We start from the raw sequence: 24239 nt of genomic DNA, 5'->3' as shown, positions 1-24239 counted from the left end.
ACAAGGTTTACCTGCGTCCTCCTCTGAAGTTTGTCACAAAGGTGGTGTCCTCTTTCCATATCAACCAGTCAATGTACTTACCTGTATTCCACCCACAGCCACGTTCAAATAGGGAAGAAGAATGTATGCACACTCTGGACGTCAGAAGAGCTATGGCATTCTACCAGGACAGAAGTCCTCCCAACTGTTTGTAGCTGTGGCAGACAGAATAAAAGGACAATCAGCCTCCACTCAGAAAATTTCTTCTTCGATAGCCTCTTGTGTATGCATGTGCTGTGACCTGGCTAATGTAACCCTGCCACGCAGAGCCACAGCTCATTCAGTGAGATCACAATCAATCCACCTCAGTGCCTTTTTCTAGCACATGTTCCAGTTGTGGACATTTGTAGAGCAGTAAACTCATCCTCAGTCCACACGTTGCATACCATTATACTGTCGTTAGGAGTAGTGACAATGGTAGAGCTGGACAAGTTCTACAATCTTCATTGAAATAGACTCTGAGTTTCATGGCTTGTGAGTCATCAAGAGTGGAGAGCACATGTGCAATGACTCGAAGGAGAAAAACTTGTTAACCTGTTAAATAACTGTTGTTCTTTGAGATGTGTTACACATGTCCATTTCACAAACCACCCTCCTACCCTTCTACATTGAAGTTCCAGCAGAAAGAAACTAGGGAGAGCTGGGGGCAGCTCTGACCTTTATACGTGTACACAGTGGTGCACAGTAGCAGAGGCTCTCGAGTCACCCAAAGGGTACCACAGAGGAAAAAAGTTTCCAGCAGGAGGACACACAGACACAAGGAGTGGAATGGATGTGTACAACACATCTTGAAGAACAACAGTTACTGAACAGGTCAGTAACCTCTTTTTCTATAATCCATTTTGCCTTTCTATTTTACTAAACTTTACTATTACTATTGGGGGAGGAATAGCTCTGTGGTTTGAGCATTGGCCTGTTAAACCCAGGGTTGTGAGTTCAATCCTCAAGGGGGCCACCAATCCTTATATAGTGCTACTTCTAACCAGTTCCTCTCTCCCATCCCTCAAATTCTCTAATATTCCTTTACTCCTCCCCCAGTCTGAGTTCATTTCATTGAATTTTATCAAAATTAGTTAGTACATCTGTCATGGTATAATTCCCCACTCTGAACCTTAGCGTCCAAGAGATGGGGTACCAGCATGAATTCCTCCAAGCTTGATTACCAGCTTAGGACCTGTAGCGCTGCCACCAACCAGGAATTCCAGTGCCTGGTACACTCTAGTCCCCCCAAAACCTTGCCCAGGGACCCCCAAGACCCAGACCCTCTGGATCTTAACACAAGGAAAGTAAACCCTTTCCCTCACCGTTGCCTCTCCCAGGCTTCCCCTCCCTGGGTTACCCTGGAAGATCACTGTGATTCAAACTCCTTGAATCTTAAATCAGAGAGGAAAGTTCACCTTCCCCCCTCCTTTTCTCTTCCCCCTCCCAGACTCTTCCTGAGAGAGAAAGTAATCCTGACACAGAGAGAAAATAACCTTTCTCTCCCCCTTCCCTCCTTTCTCCCCACCAATTCCCCGGTGGATCCAGACCCAGTCCCCTGGGGTTTCACCAGAATACAAAAACAATCTGGTTCTTAAACAAGAAAAACTTTTAATTAAAGAGAGAAAAACAGTAAAAATTATCTTTGTAAATTAAAATGGAATAGGTACAGGGTCTTTCAGCTATAGACACTGGGAATACCCTCCCAGCCTAAGTATACAAGTACAAATTAAAATCTTTTCAGCAAAATACCAATTTGAACTCCTTTCAGCCAAATACACATTTAAACTCCTCCCAGCCAAATACACATTTGCAAATAAAGAAAACAAACATAAGCCTAACTTGCTTTATCTACCTAGTACTCACTATTCTGAACTTATAAGAGCCTATATTGGAGAGATTGGAGAGAAATCTGGTTGCACGTCTGGTCCCTCTGAGCCCCCAGAGTGAACAACAACCAAAAACTAACAGCACACACACAAACTTCCCTCCCTCAAGATTTGAAAGTATCCTGTCCCCTGATTGGTTCTCTGGTCAGGTGACAGCCAGGCTTACTGAACTTGTTAACCCTTTACAGTTAAAAGAGACATGAAGTACTTCTGTTCTATTAACTTTTACTTATCTGTTTATGACATCATCACTGTACTTTTTTGCCTTAACATCCAGTGAATGTAAAATATTATATATGTATTATATATTATATATGCCAAAACTTAACTATGTAAGTCCTGGGTTTTGCAAAATGACTGAGCTTTGTGTCATTTCTGTAGATTGTGATTGTATCGTGTTTGGTTTTGCTACTACAGCATCAGAGGTCTTAATTAGTTGTAATTTTGATATGGTAAAATATAAAATTTGCATTAGTTTGCTGGGGAGTGCCAGCACTGTCTGTCGATTGTATCTGTCTTGTTTCTAAATTAGTCTGTTTACCTTGTTAAATAGCAAGATAACTTTTGTCATAGCAAACCTTTTAACCTTTTTTGTTTGTTTGTTTGTGTTTGTTTGTTTTAAAGGTAATAGTGCCGATCTGAGATTAGTGAAGACTTACATTGAGCTTGGACTACCCGGAGGACGAATAGATTTTCTTATGTCTGAAAGGAACCAGGTATTTGTAAACAACAAAAGGATTTTCATACAATAAATTAAATAGTATACATTTTTAAAAAATAATATTTTCTTAGTTACCATTATTATTGTATTGTAATGAATTTAGACCCTGATCATGCAGAAGTATCCATATATACAGACTGCTTAGCCGTTTCAGATAACTACTGTAATTGGGAGATTCAGTGGTCATAAAATGGTCCATGCAAGTGAATCCCTTTGCAGAATCTGAGGTTTAATTTTATTATACACTAAAGCAATTATACAAACTGGCATGACCTTGAAATTAAATATATATTATAATTTATACATATTATATAAATTAATACAACTCTACAGAGCTTTCAGAGGTATAGTAATGTAATCTGGAATCCTCTCTTCTTCTCAGCATAATAGCCAATTAAGTCTAGAACACCCCTAATTTTTCCCCATCCTAGCGGACAGGAGTGAAGCCCAAGGTGGGAAGAAAGAAGAGCTTATGTTTCATGGATCAGAATCTGAGAACCACAAAATAGTCAGCCTTTTTTTTTTTTGTCATTGCATTGCAATATTGGCATTATGATGATAAATCAGTAGCAATTACCAATCTTAAATTTCTTTAATTTTTTTAGAATAGTTTTCAAATGACTTTAGCTTGAAAAAAAATGTAGCTGACATTTTAATATGATTTTTATCCAGTTACAGTACATGTTCTAGATGTACTTCAGATAGCCAGTTATTAATGGATGTAAGGTGAAACAACTCGTATGATCTCAGTCTACAGCCACTGTAACTTGTTGTCATTAATTAGTGTAGAGAAGGAGCCCTAGACTGAAATAAGGGCCCTCTTTTCACACTTTGAAATAGGAGAAAGCTGCATATAGTAAATTCTAATATTGCATACAGTAAATTGCTTCATATTATCATTTCAGATACAGTGTGGCTTAATTTGGGATATGTGGTTTGACTTTTCTCTGTCCAGCTGATGAGAACTGTGCATATGTGATAGAGATTAGACTAACGGTACTGTTAATATTAGTTTTGGTGCTTTTTAGAGCAAAGTACTTATCATAAAATTATGTACATACAGTTTATTCCCTCCTCCCAAAAAAACCCACCCAGAGGGTGCTGCAATGTTGTGTTCTGATATCAGAGTTAGTAAGCATGTTTTTATAGGTGGGTTTAGTTGTTATATATTTGATTAATAAGAATTTATACTGAATGTAAAATAACTCATTGTATTTGGAACATATGTAATTATTTTTCCTTTCTACAGAATGATACCTTTGCTGATTTTGATTCCATGACTGATCGCCTTTTAGATGAAATAATACAATATATTCAAATTTACAACCTAACAATTTCAAAAATCAGGTAATACCTATATTTTATATTACTTTATTTCTATAAAATATGTAATACCCACTAGAAAGTACATGATTAGTTGTCCTAAACTATCATGCAATTACTTGATATTCAGGTACAAACAAGAGGAGGTTGGGGGAAAATGAAGGTAAGAGAAAATTAGATGATGTGAGCTTCTAAATGAAAAACAAAAGAAGTTTTAATACACAATATTAAAGCTATAAATAGTATTATGGCTGCAGGTTACTGACTTTAAAAATGTAACAGTTTACAACATCTTAAAAAGAAAATTTCTTCATCAGTAACTGAAGTTCTCAGAATATAATATATTAACTTTTAGATCTACACTGTGGAAATTAGTGTGATGGGCTCTGCAATCCTAGAACCATTTAAAGTATTTAAGTATTTAAAGACCATTTTAAGGTCTTATGGTTAGGATTTAGACAGCACTGCAAGCTGTTGCATTGTAGGCATTGTGGGCTGATTGTAATGTGTTCTGGGCCCTTCTGGATTATTGCTTTCAGTAACCTGTCTGAGAACATCAAGGAGGAGATATGTCATGCAGAGGATCTTATTTCCTAGATGGACGCCATACCATACCATCAATTCTTGTTAACTCACAATACTCATAGAGGCAGCAGTTGCCAGCTCCATATTTAAAGTTGTGCTGTGGTTTGCACTTTAAGAAAGAATCCATGCTTTTTATTATGAATTAACAATTCAAAAGTATTGTTTTAGGCTCTCTGCAAGCTCAGACAGGCATTGCTGCATTGGTTACACTTGGGTCATGTTTTGAAGTTTTTCTTAATAACAGTAACAGCTGGCTAATATTTTTAATGAATGTTGAGAGAGAACAACTGAGTCTGTCCACACCCCATGCTTTAGGAATTGCTGCTCCTCTGCCTTTTCAAAGGCCCAATCTTCTAAGACTTTTGAGGAGACTGAAGGAAACCATAGCAGCTCAGTTTCTAGAGGGGTTTCATCTTTAGGCAAAGACAACTTCCTTCAGGTATCATAGGAACTATACCCAGCATCAGATGGAAACATCCAGCAGGAGTGTCTTTTGTACAGGAAAAAAGAAAAAAAAAAAAAAAAAAAAAAAAAAAAAAGTGGCCTCATTCTGCCTGTTAACTTAGAGGGGTACAGCACAAAGAGAAAATCTCTTCATTTCCAGGTTTTCCAGGACTGCTTCATCCTCTAGAACAGTGGTCTCCAAACTTTTTTGATCGCGTACTCCTATCAGTAAAAAAATTTGTGAGTACGCATCCCCTGCCGCGCCGGTTCTACCATTTTTGCCAAAGCAAAAAAAAAAGGTGCTCGGACTACTGCCCGAACTGACAAAAAAAAAAAAAAAAAAGCCGCTCCTCCTGCCACGTACCCCCAAGGATCCTCTTGCACACCCCCTTTAGACCACTGCTTTAGAAAGTAGCAGTTTTGATAACTCAGTAAAGAGCCTATTCCCAGTCCATGCACAGGCTCTTACCCTTGTTCCATTCTTCTTCTGCATCATTTCACAAACATAGGAAGTGATCTCTCTGCATCCAGTTTCTGCATCAGATATGAGTTTCATCTGTATCAAACTATGTGCTTTTCATTTGTTTTCACAAAGCCACATAGCATCCTTGGGGAAATTAGAATGCATAAGCTGCGTGTCTGGAACCTGGAGTAACTATTTAGAAGGACCCAAAATCTTTTAGATGCTCATTTCCATTCATTCATTCTTTGAGGGAAAAGTCCGAAGGGGAAGTGATCTGTTCAGAGAGTCCAAATGGCTGAAACTCAGTATCCAGGCCTCTTATGAGCAGATAAGAGTTCAACACCAGAAATACCCTTAAGTCCCTTTCCACCACTGTAGTAGATATCTCCATGATTTATCTGTGTAATGTATCTAACTGAAATTAGTGAGGGGTCCTTTCAGTATTTAATTCACATATTTAAACAACAGTATTTTTTTACTCTAGAACTATCTGAGTACTTGAATAGATAGAACCCCATTACATGCTTGTTTCAGGAGGGCACTACTTCAATTTGTATTTAGTTAACCATTCAGCTCTCATCCTCTAGAGTTTTTTTTGTTAATGTGAGTGCCTCTTGGAGACAGTTGCATGAGGAAGAAAGAAAAAAAATATGTATTAACCCAGTAATTAGAGTTCTCTGAATATAGTGCCTTGCAAATCGACACTGAACCGTCATTCTTCTCCACTTCTCTTGGAGTTTGAAATGATTTAAATGAAAGAAAGAGCAGCTACAGACATTTACAGAAACAGGCTTTTTAGAATGGTAATTACTGCCTAATTCCTGTGCACCCCCTAATGACTAAACTAGTTTAGAAAGGTTTTCAGGATCACAAGGGCATGGCTCACAACTCCTACATGAGGATCTGCACAAGCAATTATATGAGAGAATAGCAGACTTTAATTCTTTCATAATTACTAAAAGTCCTTTCCAGTCCTACATTTCTATGATTCTGTTATTGTTCAGTTAATACATAGATGGACTGACATCAAATACCATGGGGAGCAGGGAGCATTTTAAAAGACTGAGACAGCATTTTAAAAGGTCATCTTTTGGAAAGCATACTATGTTAAACGCTGTAGAACCAGCAAGTCAAAATATATTACACACTACAAAACCCTTAACAGAAATAACACTTCTGTAGGACATTATTTCTGGCAGCGACTTATATAAGGACTCCCAGAACTCCTGTGTTCAAGTTACACAAATGTATAGTTCTTAATTTTAGTCTTCTTTAATTTTGTCCTTGTGAAAAGTGCTGGATAGGCATCTCTGAAGACTGTCGCTTATTTATGTAGAGAGCTAATGCATGATGAACAGTGGCAGTAGAATGTTAGTACTGCCACACTATACTACCAGTTAGTACACCACACTGTAATACCAGTATAGCTTGTCAAACTGATGGTATCTACCTGAAGTGTGGGAGGCTAGTTTATTTTCTGCATTCATTTAATTTTTGGCTTATCTCCTGAGACTGCTTTCAAGGGTGCTAGTTGTGGTGTTTTTATAATATAGACATATGTCCTCTATGATTGGGTTGACATTTGATTTCTTTCACACACAAGTTGACAAAAAATTAGCTTGGCAGCAAAATTTATTACCAATCTGGGATGGAGTTTGAATGGTGATCAATAGAAGGGAAGGTTATATATCCTATTAACAATACTCATAGGGGAACAAAAGCATTTAGAATGAATACATTTTAGGAGTCAACTAATGCACATGCTTTTTTCTCTAAATACAGACAAACAGAGCAAGGCAACACTAAGTCAATACATTTTGAAAAGCTGCATATCCCCAGTGGACTGCTTAGAAAGATTTGCAAAACAGAATAGTGAATTAATGGAAAAGTGCAGCTCCAGCTCCATTAATATACTAAGAATAATACATGACTGAGGCAGTAAGTTTGGCAAAGGCTCAGGGAAGGCCTGGATTCCATAATGTCCCTTTTTTCCCCTTTGAACTGTGTAACTCAATGTTTTTCAGAAACTCTGCTGAGGTTGAAGAATTTCTGCTGGTCTATCAGAGGCCAGTGCTTATTAACCCCTGTCTAGACTGGAAAAATAGGTTGTGTTTTAAAAATGTTAGCTAATACATCATAACTAAAATGTTTAAACACTGGTTTAGACAGGTTTTAATATCTTTAAGTTGTTTTATTTCTGTCTACATCAATGTTTAAAATACATTAGTTACATTTTTTAATATGACCTATTTTTGTAGTAGACGGAGCCCTAGAAATACCCACATTAATCCCTGCTATTGTCTCTGCCAAGGGAGAGTTGAAAATGACCACATTAATCCCAGATAGTGCCACTGAAAAGCAGTGAAGATGCCAAAATAAGTTACTAAAACTTGTGGTAACTTAGCTGTTACTTTTTTCAGAAATTTTCTGTAAGAAAATTTGCTACCTGGCTCATCACGTCATAATATTACTAACACTCTCAGTGCAAGTTTTGTACTTTTTGTGGTACAGGAGGGCTTACTATGCATTTTGTAGCATAACTTGAAATTTGTTTTAAATACAATATGAAACTGTATCTTTAGATTCAACTGAGCACTAATAAAACACATTTTCTCTTGTGAAGTGAGAGAAGTATTCCAGACAGTGGTCTACTTTCTCAACTATGATCTCACTTTGCTACCCTCAAACAAAATTCACCTGTTATCCACTCCAAAACTTGGTACAGCTCCACAACTACTTCTGCCTCCATTTTGCTAAATTGTTCTGTGATGAATTTCATTGCTCACCTTCATTATTGTAGCTGTGTCCTTTTGTGGGTTCACAGCATCACTTATATAAAACTCCTGTCCAAAATATGGCCATGTGGCTTGTCGCTTCTACATGCAAACATAATTGCATAGATAAAAGAATCCTGCTGACTCCCTTCAACTTATGTATCTGCTTCCAAAAATCTCTTCTTTTTCAACATCCTTTATGTTTATACTGCTATCTACTGTCATGATTTTTATATTAAGTATCCCAGGGCTTGTGTGTGTGCTGTGACAGTAACGCAAGTTGAAAAGACAATAGTGTCTCAATCCTTTTGGGAGTGTGATATTCATTTATCAGGAAACTGTACTAACGTACACTGAGACTTTCGCATATTAGTATGGACTAGTGAGGTTGTACTGTGTTTCGTTTTATAATACAGAATTGATCTAGATTGGAATACATGTTTGTAGTTTTTATTATTTGGTTTATGGTACAATATGTCCATATTACTATTTTCCAATGAATGAGTGAAAACTTGTGCTCAGAATGCTTTGTAATATTTCCACCTACTGTTCAAGATTTCATACTACTATCCCTTACTGTAGGGATATCATGGCATGCTATAGCTATTTTCATTCATGATCTACATGTGTGGGGTGGATTTATATAGCATACACTTTCAAAAAAAACTTTATGCTCAGAATCTCTTTGTGAGAACATTCTCACCATTTTTTTGTTAGAAGGTGATATTAAAGACTTACTTATATAGTGTGTTGTTCACTTAAACCTTTCGGTTTGAAAAGCATAAATTCCAGGAAGCTGGTTATTTGCTCATTAAAGTCTCTTTGCTAATTGGAAATGAAAGTGATGGGATTCTGATGTACAATAAAACAGTTCATTCCAAATCCTTTTGTTTGTATTGATAGTGATTTGTTTTTAGGAGAAAGGTGATTTACTTAGTGCAGTTGCAGGAATTTATCATGAAGCTCACTGTCTCCTGAAAGTTGCTTTTAACCACAGTGTAGAAGGAGAAAGACTAGCATTGTCTTTTTTTTCCCTATAGTGGTTACAGATTAATCCTATGCAAACAGTTGTATATAGTTATACTGTAGGCTAGTTTCATAGTTAATGTAAATTTATTCAGGTAGCTGTATTTTTAGAGCCTTTGTTTTTAGATTCTCAGGTACATTCTATTGCACCAACTTGCTCCAGACAGTTGTGATTCCCAGAATTACTAAGGCTGTCCATTTGTACCCTGATATTACTGACTGTTGCATTAGATCAATATTTTAGGATGGCGGAAAACCTTACATACAGATCTACAAACATGACATCTCACAGCTTGGATGCTTGCTGCTTAACTGATGTGGAAAAGTCGTTTTCCTTGGACGCCCAGAAGATCTTAGTTAATAGTAGTATAATGGAGCTTCTGATCCACACTGGCATACAAGAGGTTAATAGGACCCTAGAAAGACTGTGCAGGAAGCAGTCAATAGGAAAGGGGCTGCGAGGAGCAGCCAATCTGGGCCCATTGGTGACCCACATAAGAAGAGCTGCAGGGCAGAGCAGGGTCAGTTACTTCTGGAGCTCAAGGAGGGAGGACTGGATGCCTTGCAGGTGGATGGAAGCTAGCACCCTGGACAGAGCAGTGCTGAGCTAGAACGGGGAGCAAGAAAGTTGTCTGGCTTCTAGGACTGGCATGCTGAAGTCCTGAGCCGAGGGCAAAGAAGGTGCTGGGGCTATGAGGAAGTGGCCCACGGAAATGCACTGAGGAGTGGAGGGGACACGTGGCTGCCATCTTACAAAGTCTCTGGGCTGAGACTTGGAGTAGTGGGCAGGCATAGGTTCCCCCCACTTGCCACTGGGGAAGTGGCTGGACTGTTGACTGCAGAGCCCCCAGAATGGGGAAGCACAGATTGTGACATGGCTGAAGGGCTGTTTCATGAAGAGGACGCAACAGTCCGTGGAGTGACATGAGTCCAGGAGCAGACATGATGGCAGGCAAGGCACCATCGGAAGAGGGCATACCGACCTGTGGAGCTAATCCCCATGATGGCTAGCAGAAGGGCCAGCTTGGTGAATGGAGCCCCATCACAAGTAGAAAGGACTTTACAAAATCTACATATGATGCCAGATGATAGTGATTTGCTTTTGGGCACAGCAGCATCTTGTCTCACTTTTTTCTACAGACAGCCCATTTATGTTGTACTATCTGCTATATCTAAGGTTAGCTGGCCTCTCCAATACTATAAGACTTCATTTAGTGGTTATATTGGCTTCCCATTCCCAAGTTCAAAACTATGAGGTCTGTTCCCATCCAATGGTGTCTTAAGTTTTTTAAAGGGTTAGTACACGTATCTCCTTCATGGGATTTGCATTTGGTACACGCTGCTTTAATGAAACCACCGTTTTAGTCATTAGCCATGTATTCTCTGCATCATCTCTATGAGTACTCCATTTCCAGTTGCTGTTTCTTTGGCCTGCAAAGTGGGGGGAAATTCAGACTTGAATGTCAGGTCCACTTTATAGAGCTTTTCATAGAGACATGGTATCAATTCAATCTCACCCTACTTTTATTTCTAAAATTGTCTTTGATTTCCACGTTAATCAAACAACTTGTTTACCTATATATTTTCCAAAACCCCACATGAATGATGTGAAAGAAGTCTACATTCCTTACTTGTTGCTGCATCATTATCTTTTTATTTAAACAAAACCAAAACCTTCAGAGTTTAATCCAGATTGTTCGAGGTCTATGCCGGAAGAGTTATTTCCGGTTACATTACTTTCTCTTATTGGAATGCTAAATGTAATCCTTCTGGTCTGATAATAGTTCACTCCACTGGAGCTCAGACTGCTTCTGTGACTTCTCTTAAAAATACTCCTAATGTAGAGATTTCTTAAGGCTGCCACTTGGAGTTGAATCCATACGTTTACAAAGCACTTGATGTTTCATTTGGCAAGCCAGTCCTTCAATCTTTACCTTTCTGAGACTCCAGTATCCCACTTCCTTTATGGATCTACAGTTGGGAGTCTCCAAGAGTGGAATACATATTGATAGTCACTAAAAAAAAAAGAAAAAAGTTACTTCCCTTATAGTAAGTGAAGTTCTTCAAGATAAGTAACTTTTTTTATCTTTTTGGCAGCAACTTTGGATATTCATTTCCTGAACATGGCTAGAAGTTGTGCTGGCTTATTTGTATGCTTCACATAACATATCATAGGGGGAGTGGAAACTGTCTCAAATCTTTATTATTCAATAAAGTCAATAAATGCAAGGCTGTCTCATCTTCTCCAAACACTCTACTGTTGTCTTAATGCGACTGTATAGAAGATTACAGCGTTCTTTCCCTTACAACTTGAATTGGAAAACACAGTCCTAACTCAATGCCACTATGTTCTCTAGTATAGACCTCAGAACTACAGTAGAAAAAGTGATCTAAAATGATATAAAGACCTGTCAAACTCTGTTCTGGTAAGACACAAAAATCCTGATTTTAACAACATTTCATCCCTTTAAAATGTGAGGTGCTCTGTATAGAAATGCATAGTTAGGGTAGAGTGAGGGGATTGATTGATTGAACTGTTTGCACATCTATACCTTAAGATATTTGATTTTGCTTTAAGTTTAACCTTAACTCTGAATTTCCTGGGTTATGATTCTTGTTTTGGAGATAATTACAACATCCATGCAGTTTTTTTAGACTAAATTACTTATAAGTATTCTCAGCCTTAACTCCATTTTAACATAGTTTTTGTTTAGGAATACAATAGTAGAATGAGAAGGAAGGATGGCCTTGTGGTTCAGGCAGTAGACAGGAATTCAGGAGATCTGTGCTTAGTTCCTGGTTCCGCCTCAGTCTTCCTGTGTGTCTTTGGGCAAGTCTTTTCATTTTTCCATGCATTAGTTTCCCTCTCTTCCACATTTTCTCTGTCTTGTCTATTTAGGCTACTAGCAAAGGTTAAAGAATATTTAGATAAGTTAGATGTATTCAAGTCCTGATGAAATTCATCCTAGGATACTTAGGGAACTAGCTGAAACAATCTCAGAACCATTAGCAATTATCTCTGAGAACTCCTAGGGGATGGGTGAGGTCCCAGAAGACTATAGAAGGGCAAACATAGTACCTGTCATTAAAAAGGGGAACAGAGAGGACCCTGGGAATGATAGACTAGTCAGCCTGTCAAGGCTGATTCCCCACGCTGGCACTTAGAGTGCAGAAGGTGAGGGCCTGCAAGGATTTTAAATATTAATACTGGCCACTTCAGGCAGGTATTAAACTCCCACGGTCACAGCTTCTCTCTGACCTTGGATAGGTAGATGCTGCCACCACACAAGTGTAAACCCCCACCCTCCCTTTTGAGAACCCAAGAAGGAACAGTTGGGAATTCCTTTCTGTGTGGTATCCTCATGCCCTCTTCCCCCTCACCCCCAGGAAGAGCTGAGGAAAAAAACAAAGGAAATCAGCTGTTGCCACCAGCTAATTAAACAACATATGCACAAACCTCTTAGGGACACAAAAATCCAATCCTGTTATTAAAAAAGGTAAATTTTATCAAACCCTACAAAAAGAAAACACATTTGAAAGTTAGGCTGTTTGCTAAATCTTAAAAAAACAATTACAAAAATTAAGCATCAAGATAGCTCTCTTAAGGTTTAGCTTAAAGGTTACAAGCAAAACAAAATCATCTGGGGTTAGCACAAAGGAGTCCATAAGCCAATAAGAAATAAAAGAAATAACCCTAATCACGTCTTCCTAGACATTCCCTGATTCACTTACATATCTGGGGTTTCAGATAAGTAGATTTGAGGGATGAATTAATGCTTTTTCATACCTGGTTTTAAAGCTGCTTACAGGTTGCTGCTCTGTGTCTCCGCTCTCCGGAAAACAAAAACAACAGACTAAAGGGGAGTCTTGTTTCAATTTTTAAAAGTTCTAGCCTTCCCATTGGCTTTTTTGGTCAGTGCCCACTCCCTTCTTTTTACCTATGGGCTTTTTTTTGTTTTTACCGTTTACAGGTAAAGCAAGTAGAGAACAGCTATTAACTGGGATTTTATAGCTAACTGGCTGGCTGGGTGTCCATAAAAGGGAGCTATGCCCCCCCTTCATTTACTACACAGCCTAATTCCAATTCCTGGAAAGATACTAGAACAAAGTCTGAAACAATCCATTTGTAAGGACTTGGAGGATAATAGGGTTATAAGGAATAGCCAAAATGGATTTTTCAAGACCAAATCATGCCAAACCAACCTAATTTCCTATTTTGGAAGTGATAACAGCCTAGTGGATGTGGAGGAAGCAGTCAATGCAATGTGTTCTTGATTTTAGTAAAGCTTTTGACACAGTCCCCTGTCAGGATTCCCTCCCCACTCTTAACTCTGGGGTACAGATATGGGAACCCGCATGAAAGACATCCTAAGCTTATTTCTACCAGATTAGTTAAAAACTTCCCCCAGGCACAAACCCTTTCCTTGTCCTTGGATGGTATTACTGCCACCACCAAGTGATTTAGACAAAGATTTAGGAAAAGGACCACTTGGAGTTCCTATTTCCCCAAAATATCCATCCAAGCCCCTTCACTCCCTTTCCTGGGGAGGCTTGAGAATAATATGCCAACCAATTGCCTTTAATAAAAGTACAGATCAGACCCTTTATTTTTAGGACACTAAAATCAATCAGGTTCTTAAAAGAAGACCTTTATTATAAAGAAAAAAGTAAAAGAAGCACCTCTATAAAATCAGGATGGAAGGTAATTTTACAGGGTGGTAAAAAGATTTAAAACACAGAGGATTCTCCTCTAGGGTCAACTTCAGAGTTATAAAAACAGGAATAAATCCCCCTCTTAGCATAGGGAAAATTCACAAGCTAAAATAAAAGATAATCTAACACATTTCCTTGCCTTTACTTACAATTTCTGTAATATTAGATGTATTATGTCAAGGTATCTTTTCAAGAGATGATTTACCTGCTTGGTCTCTCTCTATCCAGAGGGAACAACAAAGAGAGCACAACCCCCTCCACCCGATTTGAAAGTATCTTCTTTTCCCATTGGTCCTTCTGGTCAGGTGCCAGCTAGGTTAATTGAACTGATTAACCCTTTACCAGTAAAATGATTCTGTACCTCTGGCCAGGAAGAATTTTGTGTTACGGCATACATAAAGGTTGTTACCCTTCTCTTTATGACATCCCCCATGACATTCTCATGAGCAAATTAGGGAAATGTGGTCCAAATGAAATTGCTGAAAGGTGGATGCCCAACTCTTTGAAGGACCATACCAAAGAGTAGTTATTAGTGGTTTGCTGTCAAACTGGGAGAATGTATCTAGTGGCGTTCTGCAGGGATCAGTCCCTGTCTGGTGCTATTCAGTATTATCATTAGTCACTTGGATAATAGAGTGGAGAGTATGCTTATAAAATTTTCAGATAACACTAAGCTTGGAGGGGTTGCAAGGACTTTGGAGGACAGGATTAGAATAAAAAAAGGCCTTGACAAATTGGAGAATTGGTCTGAATTCAGCAAGATGAAATTCAATAAAGACAAGTGCAAATACTTCATTTAGGAAGGAAAAATCATATGCTTAACTACAAAATGGGTAATAACTGCCTAAGTGTTAGTACTGTTGAAAAAGAACTAAGGATTATAGTCGATCAGAAATTGATTGGGTTAACAAAGTGATGCAATGGCAAAAAAGACCAGTATCGTTCTGGGATGCTTTAAGAGGAGTGTCATATGTAATATAGGGGCGGCAGTTGTCCCCCTTTACTTGGCACTGGGTAGGCCTCAGCTGGAATCTATGTTCAATTCTGGGCTCCACACTTCAGGAAAGATGTGGACGAATTGGAGAGATTCCATAGGACAGCAACAAAAATGATAAAAGGTTTAGAAAACCTGACCTTTGAGGAAAAGTTAAAAAAAACTGGCATGTTTAATTGTGAGAAAAGAAGACTGAGGGAGGACCTGATAAGTCTTCAAATAAATTAAGGGCTATTAAAAAGAGAATGATGAGCAACCATTCTCTATGTCCACTCAAGGAAATATAGGAAGTAACAGGCTTAATCTGCAGCAGGCAAGATTTAGGTTAGATATTAGCAGGGGTGTGCGCAGAAATTTAAATTTTGCTGCTTTTGGAGCCGCCCTGGCCACGGGGCCAGAGGAATTCTGTGCTCCTACTGATTATTGGGGAAACTCAGGCTTCTGCTTTCCCCTCTTTGTGCACACCCTTGGATATTAGGAAAAGCTTCCAAACTATAAGGATAATTAAGCTCTGGAATATGTTTCCGGTGGGGGTTGTTGATTTCCCCTCATAGGAAGTTTTAAAAAACAGGTTGGACAAATAGCTGTCAGATATGGTCTAGGTTTACTTGGTCCTGCAATAGTGCGGGGCTGGACTTTATGACTTCTCAGGGTCCCTTCCAACTCCACATTTCTGTGACTGTTAAGATCAGTACTTGACACAGTGGGCCACGATCTCGTGGAATCTGTAGGCACTTATTGTAACTATGAATTCAGTGGCAAAAAACTGTTAATGGAGAATTAAAGTTGCTTGGTGTTATGTCCTCCCCTTGCAGAACACTGAGTTGAGCAAAACTCACAACTTTTGAAAACCAGGAAATGCACAGTTAAGATTGCCCATGCACCCTCAACTCTGTCCTCTCTCAGCAAAGCCCCAATATGCCTTGTTAATGCACATACCTTTACTCTGCCAACCCCACAGTTGTTGAAATGTACAAGCTCTTCACCTCCTTTTACAACCCATTCACTCTCACCCAGAGGATTCCATCTAACATTACTAATGGATCTAAACAGAAAAGGAGGAGCTGCCCATGTCATCTTTCCTCTGGTCCCTTGGAGCTGACAGTAGCCAATGGAATTTTTTGCATACAATCCTGGTTACATCAATATGGTGGAAGCCGTAATTGGGCTTGCTTGGTAAAGATGTGTTTGTGATATGAGAACACATGCAGATTACTTTGAAGGGTGTGATACAGCTGTGATTATGATTTGAGATCTGTGTTTTGCACCCTCATGTTTTGCAAGAAAAGGAATGAGCTGCATATGTACCTTCAGGATCCAGTACGCATCATTTCAGTGCAGAATTATGTAGGTTATCAGGGCATAGGGCCTTTATTATTATTATTATTATTATTATTATTATCCATTGAAGTGGAAAATGAAAGGATTCTAATGCTTTAATAATGGTTAAGAGAAATGATAGGGTGAGATGGTATCCTGTCAGTAAGTGTAAGGGAGTTGTAAAAGGCTGTGAGGTGGTTCTTCAATTGTAATATGTGATATTCTTTCTGGAGAATTGACTAAGTGTGCAAGTGTACACCAAGATCTGGAGACGGCTGTACCATGTAGCACCAGGGGCTAGTGTGAATATGTGCATATTGAGGCATTGCTCGAAGAAGGTGGAAGAAAGGTGGCGTGGGCAATCTTCCCCTCTTTGTCCTTCAGTAATGTTAGTTCTAATCCTGCTTTTAAAAGGAGGTGAAGAGTATATATATTTCAGAAACTCTTGAATTGGCAGAGTATATATATATGCATTAACAGGGCATATTGGGGCATTGCTGACACTGGGCAGAGTTAAGGTTACATGGGCATCCTTAGCCAGGCATTGCTTGGTTTTCAGAAGTTTGTTTTGTTCAACTCTGTGTTCTGCAAAGAGATGACATGCTACCAAATAACCTTAACGCTATGTTAACAGAGTCTTTTTCCATTAGATTTCCTAACGTTTTGAACAGGAAAAGACTGGTTGGTAGGACTTAGTAGTCATTTAGGCAGCTGCACATATCAGATCCCTCAATTTGCATACTAAGCCAAATTAACCTATAGTAAGCAATTCCCCTGTCATGATGTACTCCTTGCTGTCCCACAAAATTCTGCAACCTCATAATCTAGGAATTGCTGAGAATCCACACATTGGCAACCCACACATTTCTTTTCCCTCAGCAATCAAGACACCTGCACTGTCAGTTCCAAACCTCCCCACTATGTGTCTTTGGAAACACCACATTAATCTGCCCCAAGATCAGAAAGTAGCAACTTACCCCGGTCTCCTTGCTTCCCCAGGGGCGAGTAAAATACAGATTTTGTCAAACAACCAGTCCAAGGCTTGCTTACCACCCCTCTTCATTGACACAACTGGCTGCTGACTATTCTGTGTTCACAGTGAGCCGCTTCATAAAGTAAAATATGTTATAGCAGAGACAGCTTTTAGCAAGCAACATCAGATACTAACTCTTCACTGCAAAGGTGCACAAAGTTTCAGACTAGTGATGTCAGTGGTGAGATGTTCATTAGGGGCAATGGCATCAGCACATTCTCTTGTGTTATCCAGGCAAGCATAAGTGGCTGCATAGGAACCCTCTGTTTTTTTTTCTTTATTGGTGCATGTAATAATTTCAGACTGCACATCTATGTATGCGAAGAAGTGGACATGTTCTTAGATGCCTTTCACAATTTGGATTCCCCAAAGACTTAGTGGGTGCCATGCACTACCTTGGGTAAAAACTGACCAATTGAGACCATTTTGCTCTGCATCTCCATGATAGCCTGATCTCTAGTTCTGAGGGGAAAAACCACACAAGCACCCCTAGAAACTTTTTGAAAAAAAACAAATCTCTCTAGAACCCATGGCTCAAATGACCCAAATGAGGGTCACTAGAACCTTTTTTAGCATTCTCACAAGGAGGGGTGAAAGTAACTTACATATCTTATCGGTACGGTCATATTGCAACCTCCCTTCCCACCTCCACTCCTACACACTTAACTTCATGGATCTCTGCATGACTTTGATACAGTAGCTGTCTATTAGTTTTATTCTAGAGTATTGGTAGTAGCTTTAAGGTATGTCTGCACAGCCGATGTTAAAATGCGGCCACAGCAACGCTTTAATGTGCCTTTGTAGTTGCGGCTCCAGTGCTGGGAGAAAACTCTCCCAACGTTGTAATAAAACCATCTCCATGTGGGGACGAGCTACCAGAACTGTCTACGCTGCCACTTAGAGCGCTGAAACTTTTCTCATTCAGGAGTGTGAAAAAACACTCCCCCTTCCCCACCCGAGCAAGGAAAGTTTCAGCGCTGTAAGTGGCAGTACAGACAGTGCTACAACACTGGGAGCTATTCCCCTCGTGGAGGCGGTTTTATTATAGCACTGGGAGAGTTCTCTCCCAGTGTTGGAGCCACGACTACACAGCCATGTTAAAGCGCTGCTGCGTCAGCGCTTTGACGTTGGCTGTGTAGATATACCCTTTTGTGAATGACTTTCAGCTTCTTCATTTGTTGTTGTTCTTTTTAACTGACAATCCCCCATTTCCTCACTTCTAAGTTTAAACATACCCGTAAGACAGGCGGGGAGGGGGTGCGGGGGGGTCAGACCAGCAAACGGCAGCAAGCCCTCCCAGTGGGAAAGAGGCATGAGATGAAGAAGTTTCACCCGGGGTGCCAGCTGCTTTGGAACCCAACTTGTGCGCTGCCAAGCCCTATGCCTTGCCTTCCGTGCTGCTAACTCCTTCCTCTGGCACCCCACAGCTGCCAGCAACAGGGACTGCTGCAGAGACTCCCCCAGAGAGCCCGGACACAGGAGAAGGAAGGAGAATCCTTGGCTCTGGTTCTCCCCAGTTGCAGCTAGGTGAGCTCTCCCTCCTGCAGCTGGCTGAATAATGAATGAACCCAAGGGCTGGAAGCAGAGCACAGCACCCTGGGCACAGAGCACAAAGCCACTCCTCTGTCCTGCTTGCATTGCAGTCCTTAAACAACCTCCCCACCTCCTGCCTGCCACCTTTCAGCTCCCCTAATCTCCGAGGTCAACTCTGATTCCCTCTCCAGCTATGCTTAGGGGTGGTCAGTTTGCTTGCAGAGAGGGATGTTTGCTGCAATCCATTCTGCCTCATGGATTTCACAACATGGGCCCCTTTCAGCAACATATCCCCTCTGGTGAGTCATTCCCTCTTAGTGAAGGCTGAATCATGCAGTGTGTGATTCTGCAATCAATTACATTTAATTATATTGTTCCAGTAGAGGGGACAATCACACCGGGTAAATTGCGCGCCTGACATGACAGACTTGACCAATAAGAAGCAAGTGGTTACCATGATGGCACTCAAAAGGGAATGTTCAGAATCATATGAATGTCTTCCACCCGACAAGAAGTAAAAACTTAAAGGGAGCGTTTTGTTTCTAGAGAATGTAAAACATATTTAATTCAAGAGATAAATCTGATTTTTTGTTATTACTACAGTTAAACCTAGCCTATTTTACCTATATGTACCTAATGCTTCGGGCACTTTCTTACCGGTACGCCATACTGGCTTACTTTCACCTCTGCTCACGAGGCATTGCAAATTTCAAGAAAATCACAGAAGCATGCAGATTTTAGAGCACTTAGAAGCATTGGCCTTTAAAAAATAAGGATAGAGAAATAATGGAAGGAGATAGCTTTTCTACATACCCATATACAAGGCTCAGAAATGTGTGAAGTGGTCCATTCATCTCAATGGGATGTTCTCAGCTCAGTGAGAACACCAAGTAGACATTACATCTCAGCGCTATTGTTTCAGCTTGTAGTATGAACTTTTCCATTCATCTCAGTGATTGTTCTCATTTCCCTTCTGTTGCACCACTATAATAAGCTATTTGGGTCATTTGAGCCAAGTTTACTTTGCAGCACGTTTAATGGAAAAATCATTTCAAAATAATAAAGAGGAGAGGCATGTACATGGTGTATGTATGGTACGATAGAGCTTAGGACAGAGATATACTTGTCCTGCTAGGTGTGCCCAACTTTCAGATAGGTGAAGAAGAAACGCCTCGCTCCTCTTTACCAGTGGCAGTAACACATTTGATATACTCCTGTGAGCCATAGCTATCTTAATTTTGCAGCTAGCTCGACTTGCTCACCACTCTGGAGGGACAACTGAACCATAAAGCTAAGTATTCAGCTCCTTTAGTCCATTCCCCAAACAAATCCACCTGAGATGTTGCTTCCACCTAAAATAAAGTATCTATCCAGATTGTCTTAAATGACATTTTCTTCCTCCCAGGAATACTTCTAGAGTCTGCATCATACAGGTTGTCTTGGCAACTGACAAGCATCCATCCCACTAACCTCCACAATCATTAAATACCAAAATGATGTCTTATTTAGTCATTCACATCACATTTAAAATGTTTTCTCTGTAGTTGGTGTATAACTGGTTCAGAAAAAGTAAACTTGAAAAAAAATGGTTGATGTGTTAACTGAAATAGGTTTTTTATGTGTTTAACAATTCTGAGGAGCTTCTTTCTAAGCTAGTTGGGCAGTTTGGAAAATACTGAAACATATAATAGTTTGGTTTTTTTGTTTTGTTTTATTACTTAACATTATGAAGTCGGGGGAGGAGTGGAAATAATCCATTTATTTATTTCTTTACTACTTAAAACATTTATAAAGGCATCAAATTTCACTTTAAGGAAAAATAAAATAAAAAGAATTTCCCCAAGGTTTCATTTTACACTGTTTTTCTTTTTAAATAGTTTTATTGGACATTCGCTGGGCAATTTAATAATCCGTTCAGTGCTCACAAGACCTCGGTTTAAATATTACCTCAACAAACTTCACACCTTCCTGTCTCTCTCTGGACCACATCTTGGTACCCTCTACAACAGCAGTGCTCTTGTTAATACAGGTAAAAGCTTCAACGTTATTTTCAGTGGTATGAATTCAGGATAAATATGTTCAAGAGAAAATGAGTAGGCATCTCTTGCCTTTGAAATGTTGATAAAAGGTACTTCTAGGGCTTTGTGTATTCTTTGGATTAGGAAAATCAGGCACATTCTCACACTCTGCTTTTAGGAACAAACGGAGAAAGAGGCGAGTATAAAACCTTAATCGGAAAAAAGATAACAATTATAAGAGCACATCAATCTGTTTGAACCAGTTTTTATGTTAAAATATTTTTCAAGGTATAACCTTCTAAGATTAGTTTATTGATAAATACCTAGCTATGATATAATTCAACAAATCTTTACAAAAAAAGTACTATAAACAGTTAAATGCATACAGTCAATATACAAAAACACCTGTGATCCTTATGTTCATAAAAACTAACCAACACAGTTAAAATATTGAATATCAAATGCGCTCAACAAACTGCTAGTGAACAATGGTGTTCCCACACCTTGAATACTGCGTGCAGTTTTGGCCGCCCCTCAAAAAAGATAAATTAGAAATGGAAAAGGCACAGAGAAGAGCAACAAAAATGATTAAGGATATGGAGGAGCTTCCATATGAGGAGAAATTAAAAAGATTGGGACTGTTCATCTTAGAAGAGAGATGAATAAGGGGGGATAGAGAGAAGTCTTTAAACTTATGAATTATGTAGAGAAAGTGAATAAGGAAGTGTTATTTACCCTTTCACATAACACAAGGACCAGGGGTCACCCCATGAAATGAATATGCAGCAGGTGTAAAACAAACAAAAGGAAGTACTACTTCACACAACACACGGTCAATTTGTGGAACTAGTTGCCCTAGGGTGTTGTGAAGACCAAAAGTATAACTGAGTTAAAAAAAAGAATTAGGTAAGTTCATGGAGGATGAGTCCATCAATGGCTATTATCCAAGAGGATCAGGGATGCAACCCCCTTGCTCTGTGTATCCCTAAGCCTCTGACTACGAGATGCTGGGACTGGACGATGGGATGGATCACTTGATAATTTTCCTGTTCTGTTCATTCCCTTTGAGCTGTTTGGCATTGACCACTATTGGAAGACAGGATGCTGGTATAGATGTTCAATTGGTCTGACCCAGTATGGCCATTCTTGTGTTCTTAACAATCTACAGACCAAATAAACAATTAAGGAAAATGTATAATCTGTGTGCATACATTTTCTGAATAGAAAAAAGGTGAAAATTGTTGTGCATTATTTGCCCAAATATAATTTTCTGGAGTTGTGAGGATATCAGTGAAATTGAGTTGGCTTTTGAAACTTGGCATGTACAATATGTAGCCCTCAATGCATGCTTTACCGTGGTCGGGGGGAAACTTTTGCAGTAAGTTATCCCAAAAAGTACACACTAAGCATGAACAACCTATTATTTGCTTTTAGTATTCCAGATGATATGAGATGTGGATATTTTAGTATTTTTATAGTCAGCAGTGAGTCTAGTTGGCTGTTGTCATCTTAATAATAAGACCTTTCTAGGTATCATACAGAAAGCGTTTATATCTGTAAAGAGTTGGATCACTTGTGGTTGATTACTTCTCAAGATAACATTTTCTTACAATAACCCTCATTGCTTTTCATATGTTTAATGAATTATAAATTTTAAGTTAATATTCCAGAAAACTCAAATAATTATAGGTGATATAGCATTTTAGGACTGAGCATGACTAGCATTAAAACTTTGGATATATTTATATGTGACCACTTGAGAATACCTGGTAGTTTGTTTTCTTCTGCTTTATAGCAATAAGAAGGGCTTGTAAGAATTTCTGAAAAGTCATATTTAGACAGATGACTTTACTTATCAACTGGGAAAACGAGATGCTGCACAACATCCAGGAGGGTGTAATGATGAGACCTCTTCTCCATTCCTCTCCCCAGTCCGGAGAATGCCTTCCCTTTCTTTTCTACCTACCTTCAATGAGTCTTGACCTCTGTGATTCTGAAAAGTTATTTGTTTTGGTGAGATGTGACACTTGAGTCTCTTTTATATTTTGGACAGGTTATATATTTCAGCATCAAAACATGAAACATTATTTTAAAATGTTGAGGGTATGTCTGTATGTTACCTTGTGGTTAATATTTAAAGACATACCTTGATATTTCGGTGAAAGAAGTTTTTCCCCTAGCACTAAGAATATTAACTTTGGTTTAACTAAGGACAGTATTCATTCTTTATTAATACATATCAGATAGAAAACAATGATGGCTGAGAGAACTATAGAATGGTTGTGGGCTTGATAATACTAACATAAACATAAAATAAAGAGTGGGGAATGTAATGTATGGACATTTACTTTACACATTTAATTGCCATTTAGTGATTCTTATTTTACTGCTGAAATATACTTACATACACTGTATGTAACCATACAGGTCTCTGGTTTATGCAGAAGTGGAAAAAGTCGGGTTCTTTATTACAATTGACGTGTCGAGATCATTCAGACCCACGGCAAACCTTCTTGTACAAACTTAGTAAAAAAGCAGGTAAGCTTTGTTCATGTTGTTCATCTTATAGGCAAGTAAGTACAGGATGTCAATGAAAAGAAAAATATAGAAAATATTTTTTAGAGAAATAATTGCATGTTCTACCATTCTGTCAGCTCTACTGTCCATTATTTGTCTATACTAAGTATTACTTCCGAAATAAATCAGACGCTGTGTTTGTATTGAGGAACGATCTTTCTAATTAATGAACAAACTAGCCAACCTGTATTTGGGGCTGATCTTGCCCCAGTGTTGTCTGTGGTTTCAGGGAGAGTAAGACTGAATGCATTATACAGTCGTGAAGGACCGAAAGCAGGGGTTACCTAGCTACCGAGCTTTCTAGAGCTGTTTGATAACCTAAGCAAGCCACTTACACTTTGTCTTGTAGGTGCAGAATTTTGACATCCTAACATGATTTATTTATTTAAACTTTATTTGTCGTATACAATCTGGTAAAGCTAAACCACAACATTCTTATCAATGATGTTCATGGCATGAATACCTCTAGGAAGTTCAGTCATTTTGCAGACTTCAGCAATGTGTGTCATGGTTTGTGGCTGCCCACATTGACATAGAGAACCGTCTCCAAAATGCCACCAAAATTTTGCTGCAGCACAAATTCCATGTCTGGTACAAAACCAGTTCAGAAGGCTTCATTGCCTTCATGGTAAATCAAACGCGAGCTGACGTTGAATGGGGTCAGAGACAAGATAATCACTTTCTCTGCAGACCATGGAGCTCACCACATGTCCTCTACTATAAATCCTTCACCCAGTAAACTTATCCACACAAGGAGATGTGAGGGCAGATGACCATGTGGTGGATTAAACAAGTATTTTAATTAACA

The 24239-nt window shown here is 39.0% G+C and overlaps 1 protein-coding gene across 8 annotated transcripts in view; it reads left to right on the top strand.

Moving 5' to 3' along the window:
* The window catches only part of FAM135A (family with sequence similarity 135 member A), a 170690-nt gene that overhangs the window by 135473 nt on the left and 10978 nt on the right, over positions 1-24239 (top strand). For all 8 annotated transcript variants that reach the window (XM_050950601.1, XM_050950604.1, XM_050950598.1 and 5 more), the window contains 4 exons: positions 2532-2623; positions 3878-3975; positions 20714-20865; positions 23282-23392. In XM_050950601.1, coding sequence (XP_050806558.1) covers positions 2532-2623; positions 3878-3975; positions 20714-20865; positions 23282-23392 — 453 coding nt within the window. The remainder of the gene's footprint in view (positions 1-2531; positions 2624-3877; positions 3976-20713; positions 20866-23281; positions 23393-24239) is intronic.

This window comes from Gopherus flavomarginatus, chromosome 4 (genome assembly GCF_025201925.1).
Source record: "Gopherus flavomarginatus isolate rGopFla2 chromosome 4, rGopFla2.mat.asm, whole genome shotgun sequence".
Classification (NCBI taxonomy): Eukaryota; Metazoa; Chordata; order Testudines; family Testudinidae; genus Gopherus; species Gopherus flavomarginatus.
This window is presented reverse-complemented; position numbering and strand designations above follow the sequence as displayed.